Consider the following 19,505-nt stretch of genomic DNA (forward strand, 5'->3'; position numbering starts at 1 on the left):
TTTTCCTTCTTCTGTGTGTGTGTGTGTTGTGGTGAAAATTTTTATAGGCTCTTTATTAATGCTTTACAAATAACACTTTAGTTTTGGGTGGATTTTTTGTTCCCGCTATTGTTTCAAGCCCAAATTATTCTGCCCTGACCCTTTTGCGATGGATTTCTTGCGATCTGTTGCTGCGCCGGCTGTTGCAAGGCTGGTGTTTTGTCGCAGTGGCGGATTTGTGCAGTGCCCGAGTCCTCGAGGCGGGTGCAAACCCGTCAGTAATAATAAACATGATCCCGGCTTAGCGAAACGCCGCGTAGCCGCAATGTTTCGGCTTTTGTTCCGGATCGCACCGTTCTGGCGCCGTTGCAGTTATAAGTTCTCGGTAGAGATTTCGGGTGCAAGGGTGACATGACGCCTGTGTGTATTTTTTGTGTTGTAGCTGTGTTGTTGTCTTCCATTCTCGCTTCCTTGTCGCATTGTTTGTCGTCTGATTTCAGTTTCGGTCGGGTGATTTTTAGCCGAGCCTATGACTAAAAACATGCAACATGACACTGGCGAATGTGTCTCTGTGCGCATTTGCCAACGGCGTGCGTGAAAAAAATCAGGCCCCCGTTTGCACCGAAGACCATACGCGGTGGATGGAGTTATTCTGATGTTCCTCTGGGGGGTTATTTTTTATTTTTGTTGCTGCGTGCCCAAGTTTTAGAGCTGTTAATCGAGTATTGCAATCAGTACCCTATGTATTTTTTGCTGCTGGTGTTGCTACTGAACGGCCAGCTTTTTGTCGGCTTTTCACTGTTTCATCGTAGGGCGAATGTAATAGTTGCGGAACCAGTTTTGATCGGCCAGCATTGGCGTGCTCTGTGTGTGCTGCACTGGATTTGCTGATTACACCAGTACTTTCATTTTCATCCAGCGCGACAGTTGCATCGGTAGTGCAACTTGGGCCAGGTTGCATAAAATATCGGTGCATTAGCTTTATCCGCGCGCGGCGTACAGTCAACCAGTCCCAGTCAGTCAGGCAGTGAGTCAGACGGGGTTGGCAATTCACCCGGCGTGGATATGTGTTAGTGTTGTGCATCATTTTTAGATGAGCTTATTGGAAGTGTCGAGCTTCAGAAAAAAGACTCTTATATATTACATACTTGAACAATTTCTATGATTTCGGTTTTTGGAGCCTCGGCTTATGCATGGCCGGAAGTTTTTTTTAAGTTTTCCGGCCAACACGGTTTCTGGTTTCGTCCTGGAGTTTTTTTTTTGTTAGGCAGATATTCCCAATTTTCCCAAATCCTCGGACCAATCCAACTAGATGTCGAATTGCAAAATCCGATCATTGGTACGAAGGGCTCGGGAGTAGAGCTTGTCTCTTCTGTTTTCTGTAAAATGGCTGCCGGCTCTCAAATGGACGCCGTATTCTCTGATTTCAAGGTAGCATTCGAATGTATTACTACAAATTAAATGGTCATGAAATTAGCTAATTTTGGCTTAAGAGATACACCGCTTTATTGGTTCGAACAGTCACCTTACGGTAGGAGTTACAGAGTCAGTGTGGAGGACTCTCTCTCCGACTTCTTTGTAAGAATCGAGGTCTGGCTAGAATGAAAACTGTCTTTCAACGATTACATGTTAGCATGTTCAATAAAGTAAATGAAGTCTGTCCTCTGAAAATCGTTACCCTCTATGTCTCAAATCGTAGTACTGCTGCTGTGGATTGTATTACATTGGAACACGCTTATGTACTCAAGATCACCAGTCAACCAGGCAGCGTAGCGGAAAGGATCGTGAAGATCGTGAGGCCAGCGCAATCGACTTCTTGACCTTGAATCGATTAGAACGCGATACGCTCATATTCGTTCCTATTTAATCACTCGTCTCCTCTTATCTGACCTTGACGGTCGTTTGCTTTTATCCTTTATTCCTTTGTATATTCCTTCCAGACGTCTACGGGACCAATTTCCTCTTTTTATCCCTTCTCGTAGTATATGCCATGGCCAATATGACCTTTTCCTGCTCGTAAGCATGCTTGCGTCCTTCAATGATTCATACCATCTATTTGATTCTTGTATCCCTGTGATTCCTCTTCCTTATCCGATGTTTAAGCTTAGAATATATTTTTATTAAACTCATGCGTCACAAAAAAATAGTAAACAATAGTAAATAATATTGGTAATAAGTTACATACAAAGTTCTAAGCCTACACGCCAGAGCAAGCTAGACGGACGACTCAAATTTTCTTCTGATTGGTTCAAGTGAAATTATTATCCTTGTTTTGTATTCTGTGTAACTCACATTCGATTTATACTCAAAAATTACAATAAGTTGACTTAAAATACGAACAGATAAAATACCGTTAACGGATTCGATACGTCCTAGTTGCCGGTCGAGGGAGAAGTCCGACACTTATGGGCTACCTGTGTCCTGGTGCTCACGTCATCAAGGTGACCATCGACTGTCACTTGTGAGTGGCACATGAAGCGCAGCATTCACAGGTTCCCAACACTTTTTATGTACACGCAATATCATTCACTCCTCATATAAATGCACACAACCCTGACGGGACAGAACTTAACAAATGTACGATGGATGGATGCCCGATTATAAATGGATAGCAAAATTTACAACAAACGAACGCACTCTTAGGAAAATAAACGACTGGATCTACCAACAAACTACTAGTTCTTTGCTAACCGACTGAACGATCCGTTCTTCGATGGGCGACCGAACAACCAGCTTCAAGGGTTGTCGAATTTCGAGAGCAAAAGAGAAGGAAATGATTTCCCAACGAATAATTATGCTTAGAAATCTACTTGCTCAGCAATATTTAATCCAAGGCAATTATCATAAATAGTCACATCTATGTTTGTAGTGACAACTGCCAGCGAATACAATCCAGCATTAAATGCATTACGAGCGAGACAGAAAGCGAGCGAAAGAGAAACGAACGGGAACGCTCAACTATCTTGTTTTCTAACTTAACGAGACCGCGTTTTTAAAGCCAATGCAGCCTCATTATCATTTCGTTCACGATTGTTCCAATCAACAAAGACCAAACTTTCGCCTGGATCGCGGAGCCGCCTGCGATATTGCCCTTCCCGCAACCCATCGGCGAGTTCCCGTACCAACTGCGGCTAACCGTTTTAAAAGATAACACATTGCTCGATAGCCGGCAAGCAAATATTGAGTTTATTTCCGCTCCGGAACTTTTTCATCTAGACTTCCGACACGTGGCTATGTTTTTGTTGGATTTGTAAAAGATATTTTCCAGCGTATGGTCGGCACCACAAGGCGGGAGTGCACATATTCACACGCCGGTTGGACTAGCAAAACCACCGTGTTGCCCAAACAATTCGCTTTCGGACACTATTTTTTTGTTGTTGTTTGCTGTTGCGTTTTGAGCCACTACACACTGTTGACGATTGATGGCCATGAAAAGATAGATACCTGGGACTTTCTTCTTTTATGCAATGCCCCGAAAAAATCGAGAAGAAAACAACGCACAGACAAAAAAGCACCAGCCACACTACCGGCCAAACTAATCGACTCTGACGATGTAATAGCATGGCTACCTGGCCATGGTGGTGATGGTGTTGGTGTGTCGAAATGTTTCGCCAGTTGCGGCAAATTTTGGGGGAACGGTACAAAATTTGGGCAGTTTCACTAGTATTGGCGCGTTGCTTTTCCAACGGTGTTTTCCCTACGCTTTACACAATGCACAGGCTGTGAGAAATCGCACAGGCGATTAATCAAAGCCGTCGGTGGGGGTCCAAGTCGTCAAAAGAGAAAGCTTTCGTCTTCAGAATTTCTTCATCGTAGTATATTGGCAGCGTGGTTGAGGGGTTTATGGAAAATATAGAATGAAATATATGCTCTCGATAGCGTCCACCTTACCAGCTTACCCAAACTCATCCAAAAACCGCAGTGGGACATAAATCACTCAGAGACACTGGCCACAGTGATAAACAGACGTCCGTGTGTGGTTGAAAGCTTTCGGGGAAGCTTTGTATAGTTTTGTATAGCAACTATCGGTTACAATAGCAAAACATTTACGTAGTTTTGCCTGTCCCGATCGTCAGACGCAAACCATGATCTATGGACCAAACAGGTAAATCACCACACGGCGTGTGAGGAAATCCATTACACCTTGCATTGGCTGTAACCTTAGATTCTTTACCCGTGCGACGAGCTTGAGCCATATTATTACTAGCAAAGTATACCCCTTTGGACCGATCGCTCGATTAAGGCAGGGGCAGATACCTGCCTAACGGTTACGCGGCATTAATAGGGTGAAACTGTGACGAACAGGGAAAAATGGAGAATTAATGGTTGCTGCTGCATGCCAAAGGCGCTGCTTCCGCGTTAAGTGAAGTACCCTGTTTTTCCCTTCCAATCTCTTTACAACAGCACCAAATACACAGTTAGACACAGCCAGGCCGGGGCAATGCGGCAACAAATTCGCCAACGATTCCGTCTAACCTTCCAAAAATGAGAGTTATAGTAGCAACATTAGGAGAACATTAGGCAGGTTGTAGTCGCATGGCAATTGTACCTGTATGATGATTTGTCCAGCGGGGGTTTACAATTTTTGTTTTTCAGGGTGCTTCAAAAATGTAGTCCCAGGGTGTAGGTACAGGGATCGTTGCCGTGGGCGATTCAATAAAATTTACAGCAGTTATTCAAGCATTCAGGCTTAGCAGAAAATGTGGAGAGACCTGTAAACGATTATGGAGTGTATTTACTGTACCTGGTAGAGACCTGTTGTAGTTGAAAAAAAAACTTGTTGTAACTTTTATTACAAGAATTTTAAAATCCGATATGTATGGGTAGTGTATTAGTTTTATACTGCTATGAAACATTTATATACATGTACAGGGTCCATATAATGGGACTTTCCGAAAAAGTTTGCTCGTTAAATTCATTTGAACGTGAAGGATAGGGCATTATCATGTCAACAAACGAACTAATGACCTTTTACAGTTTTACAGTTTATATGGATTCAAATTTTAGATTTTTTCACTTGATGGAATGTTTCAACTTGATAGTGGAATATTCTAGACCCATTGTAGATTGTCGCCATTACACGGAATGAAATAAGCTTTGGAATTTCTGCGGCGCGTTTGTTTCAATCTTGTCATAGGAAAAAAAATATCAAAATTTAGTTAATTTACATTACCACAGTCTGCCACGCACGTACAATCGCGCTGGTTTTATGAGGAAATTTGTGGGAAATTTAAGCGTTAATTAACTTCTTTAATTTTACAGCAGGAAGCTGTGAATTAGCCAAATGCAAAATGCATTCCTGTAAATAGTGTAGCCAAATGCTTCTAACTGAATGCGATTGTGTATGATTGCAATTTTCCACAATTTATTTATAATATTTATACAATACATTACATTACATTAAATACTAATATTTATCTATTAGAATAGCCTAATTTATCATAAGTCCATTTTATTGAATTCAAATTAAAAAATGAATCGTAAATCCATCAACGAGATAAAAGTAATTCAGTTCCATAACTAGCTGAACGTCACATCCCTAAGTCATTGAATGGATCGGAACCCTCTATTACGTCCCATTGTTATTACTTTCCGCCAAGCCACGGATTCGTTCTAGATCCAATTCTGGATCGCTTAATTTGAATTGAGATTTGTGCAACAGACTAGCATGCTGCTGCGTCACCTTGTCATATCCCTGTTCAATCTGCTCTACCTCATAAATTGCGTTCGAGAATATTCCCCTGTGATGTTTTCGTCTGGGTTAAGCCGCTCGTAATAAACTACACAGGTTTGGTCCCACCAGTTACTCAGAAAAAGCTTTGAGCTATGCATGTTTGGCCAAGGTAATGAAGTTGCGGAAAAGTTAGGTAGGTTTGCTTAGGTTTGCTGAAAAGGATCCACTTCTTACCTGCCGTGAGAATATAGTATTGGAATCCCTTCCTATTGTGCCGCTGAAGCAATGTATGTGGACCTAGGAGAAAGAGTTGTTCAGAGCACTTTGAAATTTCTCAACTTGTTACAACAATTCCGGGAGTATCGACGGGAAGGGTATTGAGGAGAGTAGTGGAAGCGTCCAAGGGGGTACCAGTGGTGGTAGTTTTTTTTGCACGTTTGGCGTTTGATATTCGAAGATGATCCATATCATTTTTGGTCACTCCTACCATCGAATCACGCTCATCATGTGGTAAGGTGCGATCACCTTCAACTAAAGTAGTCAATTCAGCGTCCTCAATGTTAAAATTGCCACTTCGAAGGCGTCGAAATCACTTCTGATACTGTTTACTTCGCTAAGAGCAGCAGCTCCGTAAACATTTAATTACTTATCAAATAAAAGGAACAAACCCCGTGAATGATGCATAGTTATCAAAAATATGTATAATTTGCAACAACTAAAACACAGATATACAGATAATACAGTTATGACAGAGTACTTTTGTTTGCTGACCCCATCGATTTAAAAACGGGCCGTAACTTAGTTGCGAACCTATAATTTTGCGAAAACTGCCGGTCACCTCTATGATAAAACGGACCCGTCTTTTGATCTCATTTCCTTCGGTTTGTGTGGCAAAATGGTTATTTTCAACTGATTGTGTAATCTTGGCTAGAAAAAAAAACCCTTCAACTCGACCATAATAATATGCAAGGGTTTTGCGAACGCTCATTGCTTCCAACAGCAAGAAATATTAATAATCGACCGTTGGAATATCATCAATGCACGGTCTGAGAAGGATCAATGGACAAGCGCCAATGGAAGCATCCGTAATCTGTTATTTGTACTTGCCGTATTAAATCATTCTTTTTTCCATCGGTCGGCCCTGGCCATCCCAGCATTTTCCTGGCTTGACCACTAATGAGTAGGAAACCATGATTGTTTTCCTTTAGCAAAACCCATGCTTAACGGCAGCTGTGATACACGGACCTTTCCCTCAGCAGGTCCTGGTTTAAACCAGGAACGAGCCACATGTATGTATGTGCAAAGGAGCCGCCAGTAAGCAACATTTTCCTTACAATACTGACCATCAAAACCAACCTCCAAGTATCGTCGGAAATAACGTCGACCACGGTGGTACAGAGCTGGCTGGCGGGAGCTGGTAAGAAGCGGCAGATTATGCTTTCCAATTAGCATTTTCGTACTCGGAACCATCAACCATCAAGAGCGAGAGAGAGCGACAGAAGGGTAGGATGACCATAGGGTATTACCGGTGCTGGTGCTAAATCCCGCTCACTTTGAAGGGGCCACTTGAAGAAAGATGAGCGCACTGGACTGGATGCGTCGTCGTCATCGTCGTCGGTGATTGTACTGCAACATTGGTTCATCGTCGGGATGATGCCATTGGTAAAAGGGACCTATCTTTGTCTGCAAAGAGTTACCGTTTCGAGTTGGAAAGGCACAACGTTGGTGGAAGCGTTGTTTGGTTGGGGTGAAATTGAAATTAAACCATCGACATCCGAAACCAACCACAATCGCCTGATGTGTGTTTTGATGTCTGTATGGTGCTCGGTTTGACCTGTTCGAGGGTTTTACAAAATTATTGTTTTGCCACAAGTTAGGTTGTTATTAAAAGTGAGCGAATACGGCTGAGAGTAGTTTGTTGCAGTGTTACAATTAAGTTGCCAGCCACAGCTCTGAGTTGGCACTCGGATAACTCGGAGGCCTCTGTTACAGGAGCCGGAAGCTCTGTCTTTCCGATTACGTTTTTTTTTCTTCAAATTAGTTTAAACTTTTATTGGTTTCTTATTTATAATATCAAAGACTTTCAAAGTCTGCTAATTCGAACCAGCATCCCAAGCACACTCGTGCGAATCACATTTAACCGCAAACAGTACATCTGATAGCTCGAATAAGTTTTGTGCACTGATTTCAGTACGGCCAACCACAATCCCTAGCCGCTTACCACGGCCAGCGGCCTGCTTGCATTGATCGTATGAAAGTGGTGCCAATGGTGGTAATACTTACGACGCCTCGTAGGAATACGACACGTGGCCAACATGTTTAGGAGGTAAAAGATAAATGCACAGGCAGCAAGCAAGCAGTGAATGCACTCGCTCGGTTATTGCATCGTTCGTTTGCATAGTTCGGTCATTCAATCGTACGATTGTCCGTCCGTCCGCTCGGTTTAGTCTCGTCTATTCGGTTATGCAGGTGCAGCGATGCAAAACGATTGCACAAACGAGCAGCACGTGTGTCGCTGGGCATGTGCAAGTGCGTGGTGGTAAAAAACGCTACGTGGCCGCCCAGGGTACGCTAACATTGCTTCCTGCTGCTGCTTTATATCACTCTGCAATCTGACCATTTTTCATCGTAACCCCGTGTCAGGTATCCGGGGGAGGCATCCCCGGTCCAATGAATGGAAACTTTCCTTTTCAATGCCAATGGGCTGTTCGTGTGTGTTAAGATAAAGCCGATAGATGGCGAAGAGAAATGTTGCGGTTGTGCAGCCCATTTATGGTAGTAAGATGTAGAAATTAATGATGATTGAAAAAGGGATCGACAGCGATTCACACACACACACACACACACACACACACACACACACACACACACACAAAGATCTACCAAGTTCTGACAATGTCATGCAAAATTGTAGCTGAATCATCAGTACCAGGTACTAATATTATATGTTTTCTCCTTTTTCTTCTCCACTAGGCTTACCGGGGATCCGTCCGATTTACATCGGGCAGCCAAAGCGTTGAGTCACAGAATGTACGCGAATTATCGTCATCTTCCGGCGAAGAACCCGCGACAGCACCGAGAGCGCGTTCTGTTCGAAGGCGCCCAACATCCACAGCCACCACTCTACCGGTGGAATCTTTCACGAAAGCCACCGGCAAAGAGCGAAGACGTGGCTTTCGAGATGAATCCACAACACCGTCAACCAGTGTCGACAATGTGGATGTACTGGGATCATCCAGTCGCACGGCTGGTGTGAATCCACGCCCGAAGCAAAACAGTGCTTTCTCGTTGCGGTCTGAAATTATCGCACAAAATGCGTTCGAAAGACGTATTGATAGTGGCGGAGAGCAAGCAAAGGAAAACCTTCCTGCGTCCAGACGTCGAGGCAAGAGCAGAAATTTGGAATCAGAACCACTAGCCACCGTTTCAAGTAGCGACGTAGCAAGCGAGCGGGGACAAACGAAACGAGTCAATGCGTTAACAACTTTAAGCCCGAACCATTCGAATGAAGTGCTGCGGGAAGAATTAAGAGCCCCGGCCCAGCGTTTTAGCTTGCGCGGAGCAACAAAAGGGTCGAACCCGGCTGCTGCAGCGGCCAGGCGCGATGAGGGCTCTTCGGAGGAAAACTATCCCGAACCGTTTAAGCAGCTATTGAAAGCGCAGCTTAATGATGATAAATTGAAGACAGTGTACGTGAAAAATTTGGAAACAACCGCTACCAAGAAGCTGCCCGAGCGTAGAAAAATCCAATCGGCAACCGTCGCCAGCACGCCGGTCCCATCAACGGCGGAACCCTCTGTCACTGCTAACAAATCTAATCAAGATGGTGCTGCTCGACGCGTGCAACAACCGAAGCGACCCGTCATAAGGGAAAACAAATTTCAACAGCAGCGTACCACCGTGGCGTTACCGAAATACAGCGAAGAGACGGTTAGAAGTTCGCAGTTTTCCGAAACGAACAATACCTCCTCTGAGACCGTTCTGCAAACGGTGCGTTCCAGCAGCAAAAGCGGCAGCTCGTCCGAAACGTCCGCCGAGCAGCTTTTGTCCGTACGGCAGCTTAGCGTACGCGCACGGTACAGCGAACGAAAGGAACAATCATCGAAGGAGAGATTTAGCAATGCGGCGAAAGCTTCGACAGAGGTTGAGGAGATCAAACCGACCACCGGCCCAAGTGTCCGACGGGGTGTGATCGAAGCAAGGAAGCGGGTCGCAAATCCAGTCGACCGTCAGCAATCCCGTGGCGCTGTTCGGGTGTTAAGTACGACTACGCCAGGACCAACGACAACGGTGAAGTTGATCACGCCCCGACCCGTTCGAACGTACACGCGAAAACAGAACACCTTGAGCTATCTTACCTCGACTACCACCGAGGCGACCACCACGACACGGAAACCATTTTCACCTGCTCCGCGGGCAGGATCTCTGACGCAGCGAAAGAGCCCGGAAAGAAGCGCGTCAAGATACAGCACAGAACGAAGCGTGAGCACAGTGACAGCGGACGATCGTGTTAACGATATAGGGAATTCGCGTGAAGTAACTCAAACTGCTGCGGATGAGCTTGAAGCGGGACCTCAACAAATCTCGTTGCTATACACAAACCCGGTAGAATATCTGCGAAGAAAGCAAAACCTGGCAACATCTACCAAGAGTTCGCCAGTCAAAAGTACAGCCTCTACCACACGATCGAGCGAAAGCTTTACAAAGGCACCGGTAAAGCACGTGGGACGTAAAGTGTCGTTACCTACCACTACAAGACCTCCGGTGGCAAGAGTAACCGGTAGTAAAAGTAGTTCCAGTAACGGGGTAAGTAATACGTAAATTATATCGGTGTGCGTATCTCTAGTCGGCACACTGAATTGTCACCGAGGGAACTGCGTGCGGAAGAACAGTGATTCCCTATTTTACTGAGAGGAACTCTTTCAAGTATTCTAAAGATTGTATCTAATTTCTACATCAAACAAGTATTACCCATTGTGATTGAAAGAATTAAACACGCATTTATTGGTTCTTTTTATTCATGTATATTTTCATTCGTCCAATGAATTCGTTGCTAAAGTTGAGATAGCAGGTACCCAAGAGGAGGTACGCAGGTACCTTCTAGCAGTCTGATAATCTATTTTGGCGAGAATGTGGTGTAAGATTGAATTGATCTTAGATTGATTGATCTTGAATTGATCAGGTTGAATTGATTCTACTCTGTCGATTTGGTATTGTCGCTGATCCACTGTGACCATCACTATGGTGGATAATGAGGATGAGTTTTTTGTAACAATTTCCATCATTTTCATGATTTTTTTCACCGCGCATTTGGGTGTGCTGACTGCCCCTGGATCCAGGTGCCACAACGATAATTCTACAAGACTTTAAAGCTTCAGTTTTTCTAGTAAATTTTTGAAACATGAGAATGATTCTTCAACACTGTTGCGGGGAAAGATTCTGTCCACTGAAAGCTGCTTTGTTGTGCTCCGAATGTAGCAAAACTCGCAACGGATTTCGTCAGGACGTGGTTCACCATTTTTAACTTTTCTAAAGTAGAAAAAAAACCTCATTGGAGTGTGAAATAGATTCTCCAAACCAACTGATAACGCTATATATGATACATGCTATCAAACACATTGGACTGCGGAGTGGATCGCTAGGACACAGGATCATCGAATGAAAAATCGTTAAAACTAGCTTCTAGTTAAATGCTAAAGTAGCAACACAACGTAATCAACGTTCTGATAACAACAGCTCAGCAAAAATTACAATACTATCCAATTAATGTTAATCCATCTGTGTCATCCTTACAGTTGAAACGGCTCTCATCTTATTCGTCCATTCGGTCCAATAAAAAACCTGCTGTATATACGCCGACAATTCCCACGTTCACGACGCTTTCCACGGTATGTATGCGTTTGTGAAGGGTGAAATTACTACACTCTCTCCCTTAGCTTAAGTTACATCACAACAATTGTTATACGATGAGCTGCATGAACGATCAGCCGAAAACTGGCGCCAACAGCAATAGATAGTCAAACAACGGCAACACGCTAATGGAGACATAATGATTAAATATGTGTCCATAATGGCGCTCTTCATTTAGTTTTATGCGATGTATTGATGTAAAACATATGCTTCTAGGGAATAGAAAATAGGCTTAAGGTTGTAGAGCAATGCATTAATGGTTGTGTATCACCTTCACGCGTACGATCTTCTGGTTGGAAATGCTACGCTTCCTTTGGGCTACTATTGGTGGTGTCTCGTTCATAGGCCGCTGGTGATGGTAAAAAGCTTCGGAATCATGCAGTACACATCCCCCCGTCCAACAATGGTGAATTACTGTTTGTCCAGCGTGAAGATCGTTTCACTCATCCACTCACTTATTTTGCCATTTGTTGTAGGGTGTCAGATTGGGAGTAGGCTTGACACTGCCGGTGGAAGTGATGCTAGAACTCGATATGAAGGATCGCTACTGCCTGCAATAGAAATACATTCTTCCATTCTACCAGATTGGGCTACACCGGGAACTGTAGATCTATCGCCATTGCAGCCAAATCAAGCGCAAACAGGGAGGCCACAAAAAAACACTTTAATAGCAAGAGCTTTGATGCCGATTTCCGATGAAGGTTCCATGCGCTATCCTGATTCACCGATAATCATTATCAATGGTCGACAGCATAAATAAAACAAAAATGCATTCAAGGCTCGTAAATGTACAAAACCGGGATTTTAATTAGAGATGCTTCATGCAAGTGGCCTTTTATTAAATACTCGCGAAGGTGGAGGATTGATGTGGGTTGTATTCTAGCTGTTGATGGCTAATTTATTTCAGGTGTGGTAATTAGTCATAACTCCATTTTTGATAAGCTATTTTCACAAAGCATCGAATCAAAAACGAATTATTTTGCGTGTAGCACTTTTACTTTTTTCACCAACAATTCGAAGAAAACACAAGTACACACAGGTTTATTTACACCGCCGCCAACCGATTGAACTTGCTTTACGTGAGTGTTTATATTGTTTGTTGCCATGATGTTGCACTGAACTGCTTTTGGTTGAATTCACTGTCCAGCATAATAAACCCGTTTTGCCACAAAAGCTTTACCGTCAGTCTCATACCAGCGGCGTTTAATTGAATTTTATTTTTCAAATTCTCTTCCAGCAGATTAACCCTTTAACGATCATCCAGATAACAGTGCGTAACTTTTGGTACAACTTAAAACACACGCTGCTGTACTACCTTTCGTCCGCATCGGCACACTTTTCATAGATCGCTCGATCAAAGACAGATGATACATTCATTGTCAATTGATGGTTTCATGATTTTTTCATTTCATCATTGATGTTACTAACACGTAGTGGCATGATAAGTACGATTGGATAGAAATGATGTGCATGAGCAGTATAGCCGTAAATAAAGGTGGTATGGGTAGCATTAGCATTACGGAATTCATTAAAGACTTATTTAGAGAAAGCGTTAGTAACACACAAGTACAGTAGAACCCTGCAGGTAAGAGGCGTCACAAATACTGCTGTTTGACTACATATCGCTGCGGCGTTTGGAAAAAGAAACCGATCAAACTCGGAAGTCCCAAAGATTCCTGAAACCGATAGAGCAGGAACGATCAACTCCGCGATCTCCAATGCTTTCCTTACTCCACCTTATATTCCCCACTCAATTTTTCTGATTCACATGAAAGACTAATATACCTATCTCTACCTCTCCCATAGTGCATCGATTGTAACGGATGCATTTTTTCCCCCAATTCCTCCTTTTCGGTTACGGTGTAATCACAAAGACAGAGTGCGTAACTGTGCTCTTCTATCTCGCTATCGTTTGACAACGTTTGGCTCTGTTGCATTCACCTCCTAAAAAATACATCTGTAATCCCTCAATTACAGGTAAAGGTTATCCCCGATGGTCAAATTATACAAAAGCCCGCTAACTCCAGCACAAAACTGCCAAGCCGCATCGCTAGCCTATCTTCCCACTCCACCACCGCTGCACTAGCTAACGAAATCGATATCGACGACGATGACGATGCCGGTGCCGATGATGATGGCAGTAGTAGAGTCGCGATCAAGTCCACCGACCGTCAGTACGATCGGGAAGACGCGGAAGATTACGTCGAAAATGAGCTGCAGCTGGAGGAGGCCCAACGCAAGCTGTCGGCGGCAGCGATCGGCGGAGCGAAACGGTCGAGCGGGGGCACCGAAAAACAGATCGCTCCCGTGTCGTCCGGTTTGATGCAGAGCCACATCGACATCGACACACCGGGCCATCGGGTGCAGGACGTGCCGTCCGCCGTGACCGTGTCCATATTCAGCGCACTGTCCGAGATCCTTTCGCAACCTACCGAAAGTTTACAATTTTTGTCCTCCAGCACCGATGCACCCACTTCTACGTCTGCATCTTCAACAAGCACCACTTCAACTTCTACCACAACCACCACCACTACCACTACCACTACCACCACCACCACCACCACCACTACGACTCCGCCTCCTCCATCACCAGAATCGTCTTTACTTTCTAGCAAGAGCAACGACAAGGTACTGGAAATGGTGGGCATCCGTTCTGCCTTTGCTTCCGACGTACCGCCTGTGAGCGCGGGCGATACGTTTGTACATACTGCTATCAGCTATCTGGCCCCAGCTACCGATAACCCGAATGTAAATAAAACCGATCTAACCATTGCAAGCACACGGATCGCGGAGGGGAACGTGACGATTAGGCAACACGCGTTAGCAAGTTCGGGAGAGACCGCATCGACACAGGCGACGCCCGGGTCGTCCGAGCTGGAAGCAGAAACGAACTGCGATCACTGCGCGGAAAACGATATCGAAAACCGAATTCTCGCGGATGCGTTCCCTTGGGAGGATGAGGACCGATCGCTGGTGGGCAGCACGGTTAGTGAGTCGTTTCTTGCTACTGCGCCCACCGTGCCCGCCGGCTCATCGTTCGACGCTCGTGTCCTGCTGAAGGGTACCGCTGCTGATGCTGATGCTGATGTTGTTCCTTTATCCATTACACAGAGACCGTTAGTGCGTGCAGCAGAAACGGAAGCGATGGAGACTGTGACAGCGACACCGACATCGACGCCGACTACTACTACTACTACCACACCACTGCTCACGACCGCGAATGCGATCGAAGAACGGGACCTCCCGGAAATGACTACCACTGTGCCAACCATCCCTACAACCAGCGCTGCAGACCGTGCTGAATCCGTGTTTATTGTAACCGCTTCAAATAACGATGGCTTACTAATAGACGATGCTTCTGCTTCGACCACGACCTCATTTTCGGAACACCTTACCACAACTCCTTACTACAAACCCACCTTTCCAACACATTCCTCGACCACTGAACAAACCACCGCAACCGATGTGAGCGACCTTATGGATGGTACCACCACCATCACCACCACCGATTTAGCCAAAATTGGAACCGAACCGTCGTCGTCCGAATCCGTCCACACTGCTTCGACAACCGTAGTTGCTTACACTAATCATAGTTCCACATCCGGCGAGCTCGGCAATGCTCCGGTGGTAGATCCACGCCGCCCATCGACCAGTAGTAGTACACCATCCATCATCACTCCCATCATCACCCCAATCGCTTCCACCACCACTACATCTACCACCACCACCACCACAACCACCACTGGTTCGAATCAGACGAGCTCCACCGCATACGTTACGTCACCACCAATGACCGTAAGTAAGACACTTCACTCTTTCCCATCCGTTTCCGATCTGCTGGCTCGGCTCGGTTTTGCCAAATCTCTCGAAACTACCACCGACGCGTACCGACCGAGATTCAAAATGCGCATACCGGTCCGGCCAATTGGTTTCCAAGATCCGGCGCCCTCTCGCAATAGAACTTCGCTTGCCTCGTACACGACTATGACACTGTCGAGCACCACCGACACTACCGTTCGGGACAAACCGATGGCGAGGTCCTCTACTCCCGTAACGTCCTCTAGCACCACTACCACCACCACCACGTCCACTGCTACCACCGCTAGTCCTGTGGCGAGCACACCCCATCCGGACAGGAAACGATCGCGCGGGATCGTCGTGTACGGCATTCTGCCAAACAATACCGTCATACGGCGGGTTATCGGTGGGGACGATGATGAGGATGTACAGACGACGACGGAGAACGTGCGGATCGTGTATGGGATCTTTCCGAACGGGACGGTGGCAAAACGCTACCCGAACGGTACGATCGTGCCCGAGGTGAAGCGCCACAAGCACCCGGTGGAAGTGACCAACATCGATCCGCGTGAGCTGCGCAACCCCAACAGTGCCATCTATCGCACCACGGAACTTCCGCCACTATTACGATCCTTGGGTAGCACCACCATCAGCACTACCACATTCACCAAGCCAACTGTCCCAAGCACCACCAGTATTAGCAGCACCACGGCGAAGAGTCCGGTTGTCAATAGTACCACTACCACTACTACTACCTCTACTACTACTACCGATCTACCTTCTAGTACCACTTTTTCTACCACAATGAACCAACCCACGGTACTTGAATGCTCATTCCGATTGCTCCTTATTTGCTAGAATGCGTTGATCTGTTTCCCATTCTTGCCATACCTTCTTGCTATCTAAATCTCGATCCCGGCCGCATCTAACAGTAGTAGTAGTTGGCAATACAATTTGCGTATCTTTCGCAATTGTTCTTCCACCGCCTGGACATGGTTGTCTTTGTAGAAGTAGTTTTGGCGGACTGTATTAAAAAAAAAAAATACACCAAAATTTACAACCAAAAATGCCGGAGAGTCCTCTCGCGTCGGAAAAATGTCCCGACACTCCCGATACATCTCCCCAGCATGGCCAGATAAGCCATGTGTAGCCATGTTGCATGCATGAATTTACTGGTGGCTGACAAATGTTCCTAAGCGCTCTCCTTCTGTCTCTCTCTCTCTCGCTCTCTCTCTGTCCCTTCTTGCTCACCTGTTTTTTATGAGTGGCTCTTGATCTTGCTTCTTGATATGGACTTTACTGTTTTACTGCTGCGCTTTATTTGTAGAGTACGAGGCTTCGTGAGTACTATCGCTTTTTGCACGTAACTCCCAGCTATGGTTTGCTCTCACATTCGCCTGTGTATTAAGTGCATTAGCGTATAGTCGAAAATTGACATACATTTTGCGTTACCACCAACAGGGTACGACGACTATTATCGAAATATTGCGCAAGTACAACGAAGAGAACCAGCTGGATGCGAAGGTGAAGTCGGACAATGTTTTCAGTTTGGCTGGAGGCAAAGCTAAACCAACAAACAGGACGAACGGACTTACGGGGCCGGTTACCACACAAGTTTCTTCGATGGAAAGTTCAACTGTAAGTAGCACGACATGGCAAATCCTTCTCAATTGCAGCACTAAAAGGGGCCTTTTTTGCGATCCTTGGCAGATTGGCGGAGTTCATGAAGACGTGCGTGTCTCACGGCCCAACGCACCGGACCTGGTGTATCGATGGAAACCGATCGTGACGACCAGTAACGAATTGATTCCTACTACCACCAGCGAGGCATCGTTCACTACCGGATCCGCCACACCGAGTGTGTCCGAGAATACCGTCCCGGATATGGTCGGTGTTGGAAAGGGAAACTTTGGTTCGGAAGGATTACAGTTGGACAGCGCCGAGGACGCGTTCACTCTGCCCAATAGCGACCAAAATAGTGACGAGCTAACGCTGGAGAAAGTTAGCGATTTAGGTGCTAAGATTGAAGGGATTTTGTCTCCCATTTCCGAGCTTAACCTGCTTTCGACGTCAAGCGCACAGTCTCCGGTGGATGACACTACTTTATCAACCACTGGGAGGTCAATGATCAGCTCGATTGTTGAGAGCACAGTACCGTTCCAATGGCCAACCAGCCCACCACCACCAACAACAACACTCCGGGCACCTATTACTAGCACCACTTCTAGCTCCACAAGCAGCAGCAGTAGCACCACAACGACAACCACCACAACGGCGTCTCCTGTGACCAGGACCACTGCGATCCCAGCGACAACTAGAAGTACGACACGCAGCAAACCGACCGCTGTCGTGTATCCTTCCACTACACAAAGAACTCGCACGACGACGTTCTCGGATGCGGATGATTTAGCTTTCTTGGTAAGGAGTATAGTAGTCGGTCCACAAACCAGTCCAATAATAATTTTTACCTCTCCCCCCAGCGTCAATTGGCAAGATTCTTGAACGGAGGACAATCGTCTAACAACAATGGTAGAAAAACGACCAAAAAACCTACAACAACTACCACTACCACTACAACGACTTCTACCACTACTACTACTACTACAACGCCAAAACCTACCACGACCACGACCACTACTACCACCACCAGCAGCACGACCACACCCAACCCCACAACGACGCCCGGCCTAAGCACCGTCATCATTGATAAGGATGATCCAGCCTTTCTGAACGACGTGGTACGTAACAAGTTTTTCCCTTTTTGCAAGCTTCAGTCCCGGGTGAGCTTAATGCCGAGATTTTACTTTCCAGCGTAAATTGCCCAACTTTGCCACACCGAATCCCCTCGTCGATACGCCGCTGGCTAACCGAATCCTGCAGCTAGCGATACAGCGCGATCCCAAGAGCATTGCGCGATTGCCCTTGAAAACGGGCAACGAGTTTCCATCGTACGAGAAGCCACCGCCGCCACGGGCCACCGAGAGTCAGCCGAAAGAAATGGCCAAACCCACCGTTGCCACCCTGTCGCCGGAGGAAATAGAGCACACGAAGAAGCAGCTGGACCGGGAGGTGCAGCAGTACAACAATGATTTGAAACTTCTCTCGAATCTGCTGGGACGGCCCATTACGGAGAAAGATATACCGAGCCTTACCAAGCAGCTTGGAACAGGTGGCTCCGGCCCATTGTTCGCGAATGCTGGACTTTCGGGGGTGCGCGCGCCAACGACGAGGCCGCCGACGACGACGACGACGACGAAGACGACCACCACCACCACGCGCAGACCAACCTCTACGGCTGACGGTGAGCTGTTGAAGCAGCTGCTTCTTACCCAGCAACAGCAGCACAATAGCAGCCCGGCAGTTATCGAGCGGCCAGAGTTTTACGGTAAAACTAATGAAGCAATTTTGGCCGCCGTACTGAAGCAGCGCGGCATAGGGCCGGCCAACACGAACGGAAACATCGAGGACATTTTGGCGCAAATATCGCCCGGCGTACGGACGCAGCCTACACTGCCGCCGATAGTCATCACAACACCGCGACCCACGCCAAGACGCGTGCGTCCTCCCCAGCCACCACCGTTACGCTCACAAAGCCCAATCCTGGATGGGTTGAGCTGGCTGTGGCGCGAGTGGCAGGCGACAGCTCCGCAGCCACGTAATCGCGTTCCCGGCGCTGGAGCTAGCGCTACTCCAAACGCCGTCCGTGTGGGAACGTTTGGATTGAGCGGCGGCGCTGGCGTTGGCGGTGGTGGAGGACGTACGGCTTCCCTAACCCAATCGTACAGCGATGAAGGACTAGACCCGGACGCGGTAAGACATTTCCCGCTCCCCTCAGTGCACCTAAAAGCAATCGAGAATAGGCATATTGAAGTGAAAGTTTTCTCATTGCACAGAAACCAATCAACCCCAGCGTGACGGAGGAGCCGGCTTCCTTGTTCGGCGGGTTTGGCATCAATCCCGGAGGACAACTGTTGAATGCTGCGATCGGTGTGACTCGTGCCGTATCGCAGTTTCTGGGCGTAGCGCTACAGGTAGGTTTGTGGCCGAGGCCAGCACGCCATTTGTTCTCCCTTTCTTAACCGAAAAAGACATAAAAAAGACGAGAGGACGAAAAAGTTATTCCTTTAAACAATGATCACAAATC

The 19,505-nt window shown here is 46.4% G+C and overlaps 1 protein-coding gene across 5 annotated transcripts in view; it reads left to right on the forward strand.

The window, feature by feature from the left end:
* LOC118517671 (mucin-22-like) overlaps positions 1-19,505 on the forward strand; it is a 40,115-nt gene that overhangs the window by 17,589 nt on the left and 3,021 nt on the right. For 3 of the 5 annotated variants that reach the window (XM_036064054.1, XM_036064053.1, XM_036064052.1), the window contains 8 exons: positions 8,627-10,459; positions 11,449-11,541; positions 13,541-16,180; positions 16,823-16,999; positions 17,072-17,779; positions 17,842-18,099; positions 18,173-19,171; positions 19,255-19,392. In XM_036064054.1, the coding sequence (XP_035919947.1) occupies positions 8,627-10,459; positions 11,449-11,541; positions 13,541-16,180; positions 16,823-16,999; positions 17,072-17,779; positions 17,842-18,099; positions 18,173-19,171; positions 19,255-19,392 (6,846 nt within the window). Of the gene's footprint in view, positions 1-7,198; positions 7,316-8,014; positions 8,429-8,626; positions 10,460-11,448; positions 11,542-13,540; positions 16,181-16,822; positions 17,000-17,071; positions 17,780-17,841; positions 18,100-18,172; positions 19,172-19,254; positions 19,393-19,505 lie in introns of those variants that run through there. The other 2 variants (XM_036064056.1, XM_036064055.1) reach the window with 2 other exon arrangements.

The sequence above is a fragment of the Anopheles stephensi genome, chromosome 2, assembly GCF_013141755.1.
Source record: "Anopheles stephensi strain Indian chromosome 2, UCI_ANSTEP_V1.0, whole genome shotgun sequence".
Taxonomy (NCBI): domain Eukaryota; kingdom Metazoa; phylum Arthropoda; class Insecta; order Diptera; family Culicidae; genus Anopheles; species Anopheles stephensi.